Below are 17495 nucleotides of genomic sequence, written 5' to 3' on the forward strand. Positions count from 1 at the left end.
AGTTAAAAATTATATATTTTTGGGCAAATTAAGACGCATATCAACACAAACAATTAACCTAAAAATTAAATAGATACTCGATATGACAATAATTTACTTACGACGTAAGAGGATGATTGCATTTAGAAGAGGAAGGCTTTGCTTTAGAAGAAATCGAAGGCGTTGACGCTTTCAATTTGTTCGAAGTCATGAGGGATGATGAAGAGGTCAAAGCGAGCTCCAAGCGAGGGTAAGATCGAGGGCGAGTGCGAGCTTCAGCGACGACGCTGAGCGGGGGCGGATGGCCTGAGGGCTGACCTTGATATCCAATTTAACAATAAACCAATCTTAAAATCTAAACTAAAAATTAATCATATTCATAATTCATTAACAATAAACCAATCTTAAAATCTAAACTAAAAATTAATCATATTCATTAGATATATGGATGCTTATACTTGCACCTTTACTTTTATTTCAAATAATCTGCATATTTCCCTATCATTATTTGGTGTGGGCCTGTCGCTCATGTCTGTAAGTGTGCTTTATGACATAGGAATTATTTCGATTGCACATTCATTATCTTGCACGCACGAAAGCAAAAGGTGGAAACTGGGATCTTTGCTGGGAGCGTATAAATCAATTTGATAAAAAAAAATAACATACAAAATTAAAAAATCACCTGAATTCAAAGGGGGCGATGGTGAGGGGATGTGGAGGGCTCAGACCTGACTTCAGCGGCTGGGCGGAAGGCGGCGAAGCTGAGCGGCGGCGTGATCCGACGCAGAAGAGGAGACTTCGGTGGTGAGCAGTCGCGGATGTGGAGGGGCTCAGGAGACGGAGGAGTCACCTAAAAAATCGCGATTTTTGTCAAGAAGACGGAGGAGACGATCAAGATTTTTTTTTTGAAGAAGACGGAGGAGACGATCACGCCAGGAGAAATGCGAATTTTTTTGAACGTGATAGAGGGGAGGACGTGTTTTCTTTATTTGGAATTTGTTTTTTAATTTTGGGAATTGTTATTGAATCAAAGGCTGAGATTATTTTGTTAAAAGGGTAATTATTTTAAATATTTTACATTTTGAATATACAACATTAGGGAGGTTTGATGAGAAAAGTATGAAAGATCATGGAGGTTCTGTGAGTCATCCTATAGTTGAGGGGATTTCTTAAATATTCAGAGTTTAGGGGATTATCTATAATATGCCCAAACCTGACGTGGTTTTCTCAAAGCAAAATAATTGACGGGCTTTTATGAGACATTTAGGTGATTTCTAAAATTAAACCTTCATAAATTAGCCTTTCTTATTTTCCTATAATTCAGAAAATAAATTACTAATACAAATTACGTATGCAAAGCTACTCTTTCACAAGTAAAGATTCTATTACATCACTCCTATAGAATATGATGATTTATACTACTCAAGAGATATTAAAGAGAGTTAGTTTTATAAATTCTAGTTATTTGTTAATAACGCAAAACAACCCACTTCTTTAAGGATGGTCTTGATGGGATTCTTATTGCACGTTCTCTCCCATTTAGTTTTCTAAGGATGGTCTTGATGGGATTCTTATTGCACGTTCTCTCCCATGTAGTTTTCTACAAAGAACAATTCTTCTTCTAGAACATTTATGACGATCCTAAAAAGTTCAAATTACATTAATGAAAAGCTAGAAATAAAAAGATTGGCGCATCATTTTCTCAGTTTCTGAGTCAACACATCGTAGTAGAGACATATGGCGGGCCCAAAGAAATGAGGACTAAAATTTTAACCTACAAATAATATGTTGAGGAATGTCTCTAGCGCAAAAAGGAAGAAGAAAAGTCTCTTGTCAACAGACTGCACTACTGCTATATCTCTCAGTTCCGACAACACTTTACATCTTACTAATAGAAGAGGGTTCACCATGATACCTTCACGTTTTTACCATTGTTTTAAATATTCCGGACATGACCCGATATATCCTCCAATATGTTATTTTAAAGGGTTTGTCATTAACGATATAATCTTTAAATATTCTTTACCGTTTTTTGGCTATTTTGGTCAATATATCCCCAATATGGCCGATATGTTGACCGATGTATATTTCTATATGGCTTGTCGCAAAACAATATACCATGTTTGGTAACATTGGGCGAGATATCATGATTTTCTCATTATATCAAACTAGTGTGAACATCGTACAAAGCACGGCATATCTTTTTATTTCCTGCTACAGTAATTCTGGTTTTTAATGTTACAATATTTTTGATTTTTTTAAATTACTACAGTATCCGCTCTGCTGCAATGTTCTTTTAAAATTGCTACAGTATCTCGTTCTGCTACAGTAATTTTTTGAAATTTCACCTTGCCCTTGCGCTACAGCTCTTTTCAAAAAAATGATGTGGTATCCCGTTTCCTTATCGCTACAGTACTTATGCTACATTAAATGGTACTGTAGCATTTGCTGTATCATGAATAGTGAATCTTGGGTTTTCCTATTTGTATAAAGGAATAGATGGCATTTTGCCCTAAAAAAATCAGACAAGACATTGCAATATTTATTTATAATTTAATTTGTTTTACAATATTAATTAGTGATCCTAAACATGTATTATTTACATTTTGTATATTTAGATTTCATTAACATTTTAGTGCATTATACTATATATGAAAACATTCGCTATGACATTCCGATATTTACCACGTTTCCTCAATATTTTTCTAATATCCACAATCCAATATGAATTTTGACCATCTGATATTTTTCCGATATCTAATATTTAAATCTTGATTTTTACAACTGGCTACTCAACTCTCTCAAACGAATGTTATTATCTTTATCTATTAAAGCTAGTAAATTACGAAAAATACAATTTATTTGGTTGATCAAATACTCTAACAGATAAATTTCAATTAATCCAAATAGAAAGTGGTAGCCTGCAGCCATCATCATTTCTCTTATCAGATAAGTGCAATCATTATACTAGTCCATGAGAAACATCTTGAAACTTTTGCATTAACGAACTAAAAAAACTGCAATAATCCCAACTTCAAAGGAATACATTTAGTCAATACATATCAACCAAAAATTTCCCTTTCTAAGCATATAAGTTAGTGTTCCCATTGAACCATTTTACTAGAACAAATTATACTGGGAGAGTAAAGCAAGACAGCACAAGTTCACCATGACCCAGGCCCTTGAAACAGTATCCGAAGCTTCCGCATAACAGCAGACCATCGAAGCGAACCTAGTCCTTCCTGAGTTCAATAAATTCACGGCGTGTGCCTGCTGCATTAATGACAATAATTTCAACTTTATCTCCCTGCAGAAAACCAAGAAAGAAAAAAAAACAAAGATATTGAGTACTGAAATATAGATATGTTTTATTTCTAGCTAACCATACAATAATGCAGGATTCAACAGACATACTGTGTATATATCCCTTTCAGTAGCAGAAGCAAAAACATCTTTTACCATATCGACGGCTTCTGATTCAGAAAGAGGGGTAACAGCATCCTGATCAAGTTTAAAAGCAGAAAAAGGTAAGTTTTTACAAGATAACATTTTAAATTCAATCAAATTTATTGAATAATCATACTCTGGCAGGAAGTAAGAGAGGACTCGGAGATTTCAGTTGGTTGTCCAACACTGGCATGATGAGCGTTGATCCGGAACCTTGGGCACTGTAACCGACCCTCTCATAAGATCCAACAGCATCATATGTGAACACACAACCCTTCCCTGAAGATGAAATAAGGTGGATAAGCATTGAGAGTTTGATGAAGTCAAAAGACATAAGCTTGAAACCGACTCAACCTTCATTGTCAAGGCCCCCCAGAACATTAAAAGCATAGTATGGGAAGAAACGCTTGTAGTAAAGGGTATTTGAGAGCAGCTGAGCCATTGCAGGGCAACTCATTTGTTTACTGTGCTGATGTTGATATGTCTGGATGAAAGAAGAATATGAGTAATGTAAGCATCTGATCTTATATAAGGAAAAATAAATCACTATAGCTATGCAAGAGCAAAAGCAGATTTCGGTATACAAGAAAGAGCCTAATAGTTTAGATCAAACTAGGACTAATATTGGGCATGTTCTCAGTCTAATAAAGTGTATATAGATGGCATATATACAAAGCATGTTTACCAATTTATCAACCCAAATATGGCAGACCCATATTTGAATATAAGCCCGAAAATAGGCTGGAAGAATAGTTATAACATCATGCCATCAACATCACCATCAAAAACTAAACTAGAAGTATCCCATCAAAATGACCGTGTGCGCACCCCTGAGGCCTGCCTCATGTTACAAAGGTTTGGAGTTCATAGCAGAAGGTCTCAGCTTCCTGTCTCGATAAGAAAAGAACAATAAAGAAGTCCAAAACAATTCAAAACAATTCAGCAAGTTCCAGTGACAAAGTTACTGACGTAGAATTAACAATCTATTATGCAAATTTTCTGATGAAGGTAAGCAGCGTAAGCATGATGGTTCACAAGCCCTAGAACAAGAGCAGCCAATTAGCTGATTCACAAACCTTTTCTTTAATCATGCAATTTAATCCCATGGAATTGAGGATCAAGGGGAGTTTTTTCGTTTTCTATAGAATCATCTCACAGCATAAAGCAAGCAAGACTCCAAGAGAACATGGTTTCACATTTCTATCTGAAATACTGTACTTACAGAACAGGAATAAAAAAAGGGAATCACCTTCAGAGTTCAGCTTATAAGAGGAGTTGCTGATTTATGTCGAAGTAGCAATAAATTTCAGTGACATTTGTTACCACCCATGACATTATATGCATCATTTAATTAGTATCAGCATTTTTCAGGTATTATCAGTACCTAAACTGTTGAAATCTAAAAGATATTTTGTTGAAATCTAAAAGATAAAATGTATGTGGACATTACTTTGTATGTGGACTATTAACTTGTTATCTTTTCATTAGTCTAATGTTCTTTTATCTTCCATCATGTATCTATAAATTGTACCATGTATGAAAATAGATGTGATGAATAAAATTACAATTTCTCTTCTTCTCTTGTCTCTTGATTCATTTCTTTAATATATTACAACACGTTATCAGCACGAAAGCTCTTGTTAGCCGGTTCGTAATCGTCCGTTGGTGGTAAGAGATATTTCGGTGTACACCTCTTACAAGGTAACAATACATAACACATTCAACATTTGTCTATTTACTAAGTTTCATGTTTTTCGTTATCGGTTGATCAATTATGCCTCTGTAACAGTACGTTATGCAATTTTTTTTAACCATGTGATGATGATATATTGACTTTGTTTATTTGATAAGTTTTCCTCATATAAACCTGTTAGTCTTGTTTATTATGAATGCAATCATGAAAAATAAACCACTGCCTTATGGCACAAAAAAGGTACAAGATTCAAACACGAAGAAAATGTCAAATGATAGGAAAGGATTAAGCATTCTACATAATACTAAAAGAGAAAAGCTGACAGTTTAAATAAGTTGTCCGCCATCTGCACGCCTTATCGCCCAAACTACAGAGTTATTTCTCTGATTTATTTAATGCAGACCGAATTTTACCAATTACGATGGTGGACTACCACTATACAGAAAAAGAACCTCAGGGACCTATGTCACAAACATAATTATGGCTCAACAAGTGATTATACGCACTCCTATTCTATTGGATTGTAGCTTTAGTATGAGTGTTTTAAATTAAAACAGGTAGTATGTAATGGAGTATATGCTTGAGAAAAACATATGCACATATTCAAAAAGTGTCCAAGAAAGTTTGGGTATCGGTAAAGGTACATGTTAGGTATAGGTATGGCTTCCAAATAGAAGTATCTAAGTAACATAGGCAATCACCAAGCTGAAATGATACTTTCATTTGTTTTCCTATTAAAGGTCACTAAAGAATTGGCATGGACAAAAGAGAGAAGATGATGGGGTCTCTACCACCAGGCTACACAGGAGTAAGCAATAGTAAAGTCCTTACATGGGCTAAAGTAGGATTCCTCCTCCACAAACAAACAGGTGCCTCCAAATTACAAAGGTTTCATTATAGTTCATTTTCTCTAGGTTTGAACATGACATCTTCCTACAAAAACTTAAACCACCAGTTATAAACTTATGTCTGTGCACCCTTATATGATCTTGAAATCCACAAACTCTACCATCCAATATAAGGTTTTCACAGACCCAGACCAGATATCAAATTACGATTTTTTACATTTCAATGCGTGGATCTTTTAATTAAAGTTCACATACATTTAGAGAAAAGAAGGGATGGAAAACCATACTAGGTTTTACCATTGTACAGTTCGACGTGTGTAGCTTGGAGTTTCATCTGTTTTAACTTGAAGACTTACTGCATCACTTGAAATTTATGTAGCACGGACACGGATCCGACACGGCCATCCGACACGCCGACACGAGGCAAATCCTAAAAAATACATAGGATACGTGTGTTCGACATGTGTCCGACACGGACACGACACGACACGGCTTCATGTTATGCGTGTCCATGCTTCATAGCTTGAAATCTCATTAAACAACATTGAGAATATAGATTGAGGTTCAGCTGCAAAATTAAAGACAAGCTGGAAATCTCTGCTTTTCACTACACTAAAAATTACTTCTCCTCTACTAGGTTGGAAACGTGTCCTTTTGTAGTTTAACAGTGGCCATGATTAGGAAAACATAATATCCTTCAAATTTTTCTTATCATCTTTCTTTCGGTTTCCAGTTTTCATATGAAATCGGAGCAACACAAGCAAATTGATTCACATAGCAAACCAAATATACTTATGGAAAGAAACTTTAACATTTTATGCAATCATGGCAGTTGATTTTTCTTGTTTCAGTTAGATAACTGTTGATGGATGCTTCTATTACATTTACGACAAATCTGAAAGCTAAGGATACACAATTCAGTTTATGACCCAGTCAGATCCATGGCCCACATATTTAATGTATACAATTCTGATATAGACAACATTTGGAAATCATAGTCACAATATCAAAATAGTTTCAGGAAATTAGGACTTCTGTGGTATGATCCAGTAGTCATGTGCTCTCTTTTAGGGCACACCATTTTGACATATACTCTGCATTTGTATCCATTTCAAATACAACAGCTATCACAATCCCTTAACCTTGCTTCATTTGAAGTCTTACCTTTTATATTGTTTTCTTTTTTATCATATTAGTATACCACATCTTAAACAAAAAAGAACATGCAGTTCTATATAATGTCCTAAGTTGTGGTGCTGAACTTCTAAGGATTATTTAAGATAATGTTGAAGCACAGAGCTTATTTTACCTTTTTATTAATACTTTTAAATGTAGCATCAAGAAGAATGCAAAATAATTCATCAGTAATTCATCAGTAAGTCCTCATAACATTGATTTATCTGGACTACAAAGAACAATCTAATACCTACCACCGTTGACAGTAAAGATGAGCCCTAATCATGTACTCATGAAATGAAATATCAGACAAATCTGATATCTAAAAGGAAATTAGATATCCAACACAATAACGATAATATTGATCATTAGCAAGAAACACATAAGAATAACAAGAAACACATAAGGATAAGACTAACGGTGGGTTTTGATACAAATGATGCTAGGGGAGGCAAATGATTATAGTAATCCAAAGGGAGTGAGTTTCTTTTTTTTTTTTTTGGTGCACGGGGGAGGGGGGGCGCAGTGATAGAACTAATTGTGTTCGGATAGACAATTGGGGAAAGAGAGGGGTACACTCTGATTTGTGTTTGTTTAGAGTAGAGAATAGAAAGAGAGGGAAACTACATGATAAATATGACTTAAGTCCAGGGATAATTCTGGAATTTTAAGAAAATATCACTTAAAACTCAATCGCTCCCCTCTCAATCTGTCCACTTTAGGAGGGTTAAAGGGAGGAAATTTGCTTCTTTTTAACCCTCCCAATCCTTCCCCTCACTAAAAAATGTAAACAAACACAGTTCATATATGGAACATTGTAACCTTCTCAACTCCTCCCCTCCCCTATTAAAAAAAGCTTTCCAAACCCACCCTAGAGGAGATATATGTGTATAAGTAGAGTGATGAATGGTCATGGTTCTGCCATCAACAAATCAATATAAACACATGACTCAATGAATCATGCCATAACACATAAAAGCAAAAGGACAATAATATCCTTCACCAATTAGCAACCATTAAAGATTTTAAATATGTCAGCAGAGAAGAAAAAGCAATCATGAAATGTTCAGTCAAAATCTCCATAAGAGATGCCTTTCCAGTGTTCCCAACATTTGAACTCAAACTTCTTGGATCTGGTTGTGCCATTAATAATTGTGTCAACTATAACGTATCCATAATCTTTTTATCATGACATAAGTGGGTGATACAACATTCTCTGACTGGACTTTTCAGGACTATTGACTTAATATCAAACAGCAGATCTTGCTACTTAATTACCAACATCTAGATGTAAAAAGAGACGTACCAAAGTATCAGCCTTAATACCCCTCATCAAATATACCCAAAGGAACATCCATAAATGGGCCAAAACAATACCGATTAATTGAAGGGTGCAAACAATTGGAGAATTGAATACCATAGAAATGAGGCCCGCAATCATGAAAAGCAAGAAATTGAATGTTTAACCATGTAGATTGCTTCTTTCAGTGGTTTGACACATATTTATGCTATCAGTGGCAACTTTCTGAGGAGTAAGAATGTGCTTTATCTAAAAGTCAGTGATCAGCTCAATTGCACTCACCAGGTGCTTTGCAGCCAAGTTTTTCTGCAAGGCCTTGATATCACCCTGGAATCCAGAGGATGCTAATACACACTTGTCTGCTCTGCATATGCACATGACAAATAAGTTTCTAATGATAAAAACATGAATCGATAAGTTTTGAACCTAGTCAATAAGATAAATGCATAAACAATGGATCATCAACCAGTTTCTTTGCTAGATAAACTAAAAGCATTATGACCAACAAGCAATTCTTTAACATATGACAATGGTCAGACTTGGTAGTTAGCTACCGCAATGGAAGATAGTGTTCCCCTACAATCACTGCAAGGAGACGGGAACGCACAGATGCTACATTGAATTGAGTTATCGGACTCTCATAGATAAGCAATTGCGCAGAAATCATTAGGGGCAACACAGGACACACTCTAAATGTTTCATTTAATTGGCCATATAACCCAGTTAGCACAGCTAATCCTATCTTATTGTATTAATGTGATGCAGCAACATCACTGGTCGACCCCTCTCATGGAACATATAACCTACTCAGCACTATCATAGCTATTCCAATATTATTACAAGAGATTGATCCAGATTACCTCGATACTACTTTGCATCTCTCAAAGTCGGAAACACGTCTAGTTTTCAGTTTAAGGTAGAAAATCTTTTCTTTTTCTAGTTCATGAAAGAAAAGAGCTTGATTATAGCTATTACAGCTCCTAAATCATTAAATGTATTGAGAATCGCACCATTATTTGACAATAATTTTTAAGCCAAATACAAGGGAAGATGTTGACCATGATTTGTCTTTTCATTACATAACTTTAAGTCCGACCATGATCAGTAATAAGTACAACAATATCATCATTGAGGTTGGGCATTCTTCACTCTGGATTTTTATATTTTCCTTTCCAACATTTGGTATTACTGATAAAACTAATTTCAGATTAAAGGTAGTAAAAACCAACAAAAAAATTCATAAAACCTCATACTTAAAAAATTTACAAAATAAATGTTGCAAAATCTACTTTAAACTTAACCAAGACCACTAATAATTATAAGACCCCACAGAATGACGAAGCTTCTTTTCAACACTCGTGAAGAACTTCGGAGTCCAAATTACCCAACAAACCAAATGGTTAACCATTTTATGTTATTTCTCCATTTACTAAAGTTCACTATAAATTATATCTATGGAGTGAATCCTCAAGTTCAGGATTATGAGATAGGTGGTGATTTTGGTTAAGTGCATATTGCTATACTCACAGATCAGTTGTTCAGTAAGGAGTGTCTACTGCATAGATTATCCACATCATGGTTTTTAGTAGACTAGTAGCCAATTGCTGTTGAGTATCAAGAATCTTTACAAAGAGCTACTACGTTCATGATCCTTTGTTCTACTTTTTACACGTCAGAAACACCAAAATATCTATAATATGCCAATAAGTTCAAAAATATTTTGGTAATCAGGTTTACAAAAGTTTGTCATACAATGTTATATTAAACGCTAGGCGCCAACTCGGCACCTAGCGCCTAGGTGCCTAGGCTGCTACCTAGGTAGCTCCTAGGTGGATTACTTTTTTTTAATCGGAGGTAGAGGAGATTTTGCTTAAGGTTAGAGGTAGAGCAAGTGTCAGGAGCCAACGGAGAAGGCCGGGTAAGAGCACGTAGAGGCAGCAACAAAGGTAATCTGACACAACCTAAGCAGCTCCTAGGTGGATTACTTTTTTTATTTTTTGTTAGCTGGAGTAGAGGAGATTTTGCTAAAGGTTAGAGGTAGAGCGGGTGGTAGGAGTTGGTGGAGAAAGCCAATGGGTAAGAGGACGTAGAGGCAGCAACGAAGGAACTCACACACAACCTCAAAGCTTTCTAATCTACGTAATGGTCTACATTCCCCTAGTCACTCCAAAGACCTACGTAGATGGCCTAAGTATCATCTAGGCCTAGGCAAGAGTCTAGGTGGGAGTCTAGACTGCTTTTTAAAATTTTGTATTAAAGATTTTACGATATAGCCAACTACTATGTCATATTCAAACATTAGGCAGCAACGAAGGAACTCACACACAACCTCAAAGCTTTCTAATCTACGTAATGGTCTATGTTCCCCTAGTCACTCCAAAGACCTGCGTAGATGGCCTAAGTATCATCTAGGCCTAGGCAAGAGTCTAGGTGGGAGTCTAGACTGCTTTTTAAAATTTTGTATTAAAGATTTTACGATATAGCCAACCACTATGTCATATTCAAACATTAAATCAATAACTTAGATACACTATCAATTGGAAAGGAAAATATCTAGAAGATGCAAGTTTCCAATGGAATCATATAAGATCAATTCTAAAATGAAATAGTCAAAGGTGAAGGGAAGAATAAACTACTAAGTAAAAAATATAAGAAAAAATGACTCACAAAAAAGGAAAATTGTTGTAATAACTGGGAACCAAGCAACAATGTTGTGGATAGCAGATAGCATTGGGTAGCAGTCAGGAACCGCTAAGCCTATCTAGTGCTCTTTTACTCAACAATCAGTCTGGTTCCTTGTACATCAGATCAAGGGAGGGACCATTTGCATGAACAATGAGAAGGTGAAGACCATAGAGGAATGGGATCCCCCATCAAAGGTATATGAGTTAAGATCTTTTCTTGGCCTAGTAAGCTACTATCGTAGGTTCATCGAAGACTTCTTGGGTCAAGTTGCACCTTTGACTAATCTGCTTAAAAAAACAACCATGGCATTGGGCGAGAGAATGTCCAGAGGCCATTGAGGACTTAAAGAAGCCATCATGACTGATCCGGTGTTGGCCTTGTCGGATCATGTGAAGTCGTTCGAGGTACATACAAATGCTTCGAGCTTCGAACTATGCCATTGGTGTGGTTTCTTATGCAAGAGGGGCACCCAATTGACTCTGAGAGTCGTAAGCTCAATAACACTGAGCAAAAATACACAGTACAAGAAAATGGGTTGACTGCCACAGTGCACTAACTACGCACTTGAAGACATTGTCTGCTCGGGTTAACACTCATTGTCTGAATGGATAAGATAGTGACCAGCTATTTCCAAAACTAGAAGAAGCTCAGCCCAAAACAAATAAGGTGGAAAGATTTCTTAGTTGAGTTCAATATGTGTATAGAGTATAAGCTAGGACACAAATCGTCTGGCTGATGCATTAAGTCAGAAAGCAAATCTTGTGAGCTTGAAGCTACAGGAGATAACTGCTGTGAGCCAGTTTAGGAGCACCCTTTAATATAGGATCAAGGAGGGGTCTACAATATATCGCAATAATGCGATCTAGTTTAAACATGTATAAATATTCAAAAAATAAGAAATATTCAAAACATTTGTAAAAATTCTACAAATCACACAATAACTGACCTAACTAATTACCCATCATTTACAACATCAGAACAACATAAAACAAAAAAAATTTACAAAAGCAAAAAATTAACTACTTCTCAACGTTGCACTTGCATGTGTCGAACTGAAGAGATGAGAAGGTGGTGGAGTCAGTGGTAAGGAGTTGAGAATGTTGTGGAGGCAGGGAAGTTGAGGAGTTGGAGTGGAGGAAGTGGCAGAGTTGCGGAGTTGTAGCCAAGGAGGTGGCGGAGGCAACGAAGTTAGTGAAGCGAGATGGCAGAGCCGGTGGAGGGAAGCAGTGGAAGTGAAGACTAGAGAGGAAAATTAGGATTATGATATTAAACGGAGAGGGGATATCAAGAGAAAAGAATCAGGTATTAAGTGGAGAGGTGAGTTAGGGTCGGGTTTGGGTAGATTTCAGGTCAGGTCATTTAAAAAACCGACTTATCTAAAATGCCATATTAAGCGCTTAAAAGCACTATTTGGTGCTCATAACTGCTATTTAGCGCTTTTACGCTTATTTTGCCGCTATTTCAATTTAATAGCAGTATAGCCACTTTTTTGCCCTCTTTTGATGAAATCATTAAGGGCGGGTGCCGCAACTCCAATTGCGGCCGCAATTACGCGGCAATCAGCCACAACTTATAATAGTGCCTAAGATGCATCAAATGCCCATTTTATCTGGCTAAAATCTGCTAATTACCTATAGGAATTCCTTGTAATATTGCCATTTCAGTGATCACTTGTTATTGAGGATCACAAAGGTCAACTTCTTATTTTTAATGTTAATGGCAAACCCCTAGCAACTTGATTAAAAAATTAGTCTCTAAAATTGAGAAAACAATAAGAAAGAGGGAAAACAAAAGAATCTCCATTGCAAAAAAAAATCACTTGTTTAATGCCTAATCCGTAAGTTTTCCTCTGAATTAGAGGAAAACAAAAAAAACCTCCACAGAATGTGTGGGAGTTGTTTGATACATTTTTCAATGTTGGAGTCCTTCCTCTAATTTAGAGGAAAACGAAAAAAATCTTCAAGGCACATGCAAGGGTCTTTTGATACATAAAAAACTACAGCGGTATTTACAATTTACAAAGACTACTGCAACTGTATATGTTAGTTTTGCTCTAATTGTAGCCTTTTGCCAACTTCAGATATAAAAAAACACTTTTTTGTAAAAACAACTTGCATGCCACAAGTTATTTTAATAAAATAACTGATGTTTTGCAACACTAGTTGCAATATAGTTAAACTGAAACAACTACAATTACAACCGTCTTTTATAGATTGTATCTACAGTTATATAGTAGCAATAGAGTGTGACAATAACCTGTCATTATTCAGCTTACTTTATTACTTTACAGCTTCCAAAATGCACTAAAGAGGTTGCCGCCAACATTACAGCTTCCAAAATCAATTAAAGAGGATGCCGTCATACATAGAATAGAAACTACTAACATCTTTCTGATCTCCTCAAATACAATGAATTATTTTTAAAGCTCAAACTTATATACTCAAATGCAAATTTGTAGATGATAAGGTACGGGGACACAGTTGAATATATATATATGGGTTTTTACATGAAAATCATCTTAACTTTTGCCCAAATTACAACTTAACATCTTTATTTATTTATATATTTTTGATGTAGACCATTTTAGTTTGCTCAAATGTTCTTTATGTCACACCTTCACCACTATTCAGCCAAAATAATTTTGATATACCCATTTTACCCCCACTCCCTCCACCTCCTTCCTTTCCTCTCCTCTTCCCCTCCCCGTCCTCCTCCACAATCTCCTCCATTTATATAGGGTTTCTCTAAGCCCTAACCTCTTTTCTCCTCTCCTCCCTCTTCACCTCTTTTCCCCTCTCACCTTTCCCATTCTCACCTTCCTCTCCTCCACCTCCTTCCCCTCCTCCTCCATTCCCCCCCGCCCCCCCCCCTCTCTCTCTCTCTCTCTCTCTCTCTCTCTCTCTCTCTCTCTCTCTCTCTCTCTCTCTCTCTCTCTTTGCCAATCTCCACTCATGCAATCGTCCGACTACCTTCCCTCCCCTTTCCCCTTCCTCTCTGCCTCCTCTCCTTTTTTCTATTAGGTTAGACTAAGGGGTATTGTAGTAACTTCAAATTTATAAAAACCAAAAATATCAAAAGTGACATTGAGAACATGAAAGCAAACTAAGGTGGTTTACATAAAAAATAAATAAATGTGGTAAGTTGCAATTTGGATAAAGGTTAAGGTGGTTTTCATAGAAAACCCTATATGTGTGTGTGTATTTACAATTTAAATTAAAATTAACAACTATCTTCATGTTTCCACTGTCACTTTATTTTTATGTTATTTTATTAGATTGAACCTTGTTCTCAAATTCCCAAATAATGAAACTAATTTCTTTAAAATATATGCCTTTCTATTCCACAAAGGAAAAAAAATACAAGCTCAAACTCGTACCACATGCTACTCACAACTCTATCAAGAAAAAGATAAAAGATAGGGAACCCATAACCTATCATGGTTAAACATCTTCACTTTACCCTCGTGTGACAAATGGTGTCATCCTCCACTAACAATAAAAAATTAAGAGAAAAGATGGAGGAATACTTCATCTTCTTCCTCTACCTCAAACCACATAAGCCTAAAGAGAACCAATCCGTGTCGAAGACATTTGGGTATGCAGTGCCAAAAACATGTTGAACACGGGTACAGCGCCAAATAGCCCTGTCCGAGTAACGTAGCTCAAAGGTCAAATCATGTTACCTCAAAACTTAGATCTACCCTCTTAATCAAGATAACAACTTTCTACCTTAGCTGCATTCAAAACAAATTTTCCAAACAAAATTAGGTTTCTAAAACACATGAATGAAGTGAAATCTAAACCCTAATCCTCCATAAATAAAAACAGTCAATAAAACAGGAATCTAAACCAAAACCCTAAATTACTAATAAGAGCTAACCAATGTTATCAAAGGTGTGCGCCTCATCGTGTCTCATGCTCCTTGTAATGCTGGGCAATGGCAAAGCACCCTTCATTTGAAGTGGTAACATCTTTTTTGCACATAGCAAGTGCCCTTCGCGAAGGCGCCGCTTTGCACAAAGAGCGTATAAGGCATAGCCTCGTATATTTCTAATTTTTAACATGTCAATCGGGCCTTTGTACACGATAATCCCTATCCCAAAAAAGAAAATAAATTCATTAGGTCTTTTTGGTAGCCTGATTGATGACCCTAACTCATTCTATTTTACTATTTGGTTTTACTTCGATATTAATTATGATTAGACTATTGATTTGGAAAATTATGATCTTTGCTACTATGTTGGGTGTGTGAGCATTATGAATTAAAACTTTCTTTTGTTATTTGATAGTAAATTTTATTTATCTTGGCATATTTTTTACTAAAAATTCATTAAAATGTTGTTTTTTGCTTAATTATCTATCTTTAAAAATTATGTGTAATATGCATCTCGCTTCACTTAGACGCATGCATTGCGTTGTACCATGCAAATGTGCGTTTAAATGGACTTTGCGCCCTGCGTTGTGCCTTGTGCATTGCTAATACTAGAGGTAGCAATAAATAGCTACTAGAACTTGGATCCTTCGTTGTAATTTTTATAAGTCAAAACACCATTGTTCAACATAATATGCCAATAAGTTTAAATGCACATTTTTGTTAAGCAGAATAAAAAAAGTTCCACAAATATCTTCGTATTAGAGATTTTATTTGATTGTCTAATAACTACGTCAACATTTAAACGGTATATGAGTAACTTACAGTATCGAAAAGGAAATTATTCAGAATTAGTGTTTTGATCAAAACTATTCAGAATAACTTACGGTATCGAAAAGGAAATTATACATTTGAAAAGGAAATTATTCAGAATAACTTCTATTTTAACATTCAATGTAATCATTTTAGATCAAAACTATAACTAAAATCATTGCTAACTTATAACTGAAACTATAACGGATTGAGGGAAAATTATTGATAGACTAAGGACCTAGCAGATTTTGGTGATGTATCTTGTTCCATTTTAGATGGTTAAAATCTACTGATCACCAAGAGGAGCTTGTTACGCTGCTTATAGACAGAAATTGATATTGAGGATCTCAAAGGTCAACTTATAAATTTTAATTTTTGTGGTGAAGTCATAGCTACTTGATTAAAATAACTCTTGTAGAGATCCTAGATTGAGTTTAATAAGAAAGATTAGATAGTGCATTTTCAAAATTAACAAGTTATATTTTATAAAAATAGCTCATTTTTGCAACTGTAGCTCCTACATAGTTACATTGAAACAAATGGTCATCATTACAACTAAATTTTTGTTAAACTGAGCTACTACTTTCTTCTAACAAAAAATACCCCTGTACTACTCAAGAATAATACCAACAACAGAGTGTATCAATAAACGTGGAGCATTCAGTTTAGTTTATTACAGATTTCAAAATCCGTTAAAGGTCACCACCATGCACAGCATAAAAACTAAAAATTATGTGTGAACTACTTAAAATATCCTAAATTACATCCACACTTAAATCTACCTCCTTTTTCAATCAAAATAACAATTTTCTACATGAATGATGCTCAGAGCAAATTTTCAAAACAAAATTAGGTTTCTCAACCACATGAATGAATAATGAAAATATAAATCCTAATATTCCATAAAACAAAAATCCATCAATACAAACGGAAGCTAAACCCAAACCCTAAATTACTAACAAGAAGGGAGGCTTACAGCTGGCAGATCTTGGAGTAATCGCGAGTGTAGATGCTATAGCCAACGGAAAGCCTCGTGTCCCCAGCCACGACGCAGTAATCCAAGCCCGCGATCGCGACGCATGTGCTGAAAAAATCGAAAGGGTTCGATACGAAACTAGGGCTAAAATCCTAGAAAGAGAGAGAAGGAGATGATGGGATCAAGATTTTACCCTCCGTTGTTCTCGTACACCCAGTCGCCTCCCATTGCTTGAAAGATTGAAGAGAGGTAGATGGAGGAAAATGGCGTGCGCCAAATAACTAGCCTTCTGCTTTCTGATCTCTCGTATCGCGAAAAAGGAGACGGAGTGTACATATAGAATTCGACTCGCTAAATTTGGGGCCAGGGATGGGCTGTGGCCTGACTCGGCCTGTGCGGAATAACTACCAGGCCAGTCTGGGCCCGAACTCCCTCGGGTCAGCATATGGGCTTCTGATCATGTGTCTTGCAGCTGGATTTATCACAAAATTTTCAATTTTTACTAGTTATTGTGCACGTGCAATGTACGTGGTTAAATATTAAAATTATTTTTTTAATATAAAATAAGTTAGATTTATTTTAAATTAAAATCTATAAACATGGATTACTACATTGACAAATATTTTATTTAAATATTTTAAAAAATTTATGAAATAGATTTGTGTGTAAAACTGTGATCAATATATAATTTTATATACATGCATACAT

General features: G+C 35.7%; 1 protein-coding gene across 1 annotated transcript; it reads right to left on the minus strand.

Annotated features, from left to right (window-relative positions):
* On the minus strand, positions 2955 to 17117 carry LOC109837141 (proteasome subunit beta type-1). The gene is made up of 7 exons (XM_020405251.1): positions 16981 to 17117; positions 16788 to 16895; positions 8726 to 8807; positions 3781 to 3910; positions 3563 to 3705; positions 3394 to 3480; positions 2955 to 3286 (listed from the first exon to the last, which is right to left on the minus strand). Exons 1-7 carry the CDS (start codon positions 17013 to 17015, stop codon positions 3212 to 3214), a joined length of 660 nt encoding a protein of 219 aa, XP_020260840.1. The 5' UTR covers positions 17016 to 17117; the 3' UTR covers positions 2955 to 3211.

The sequence above is a fragment of the Asparagus officinalis genome, chromosome 4 (assembly GCF_001876935.1).
Source record: "Asparagus officinalis chromosome 4, Aspof.V1, whole genome shotgun sequence".
In the NCBI taxonomy this organism is placed as follows: domain Eukaryota; kingdom Viridiplantae; phylum Streptophyta; class Magnoliopsida; order Asparagales; family Asparagaceae; genus Asparagus; species Asparagus officinalis.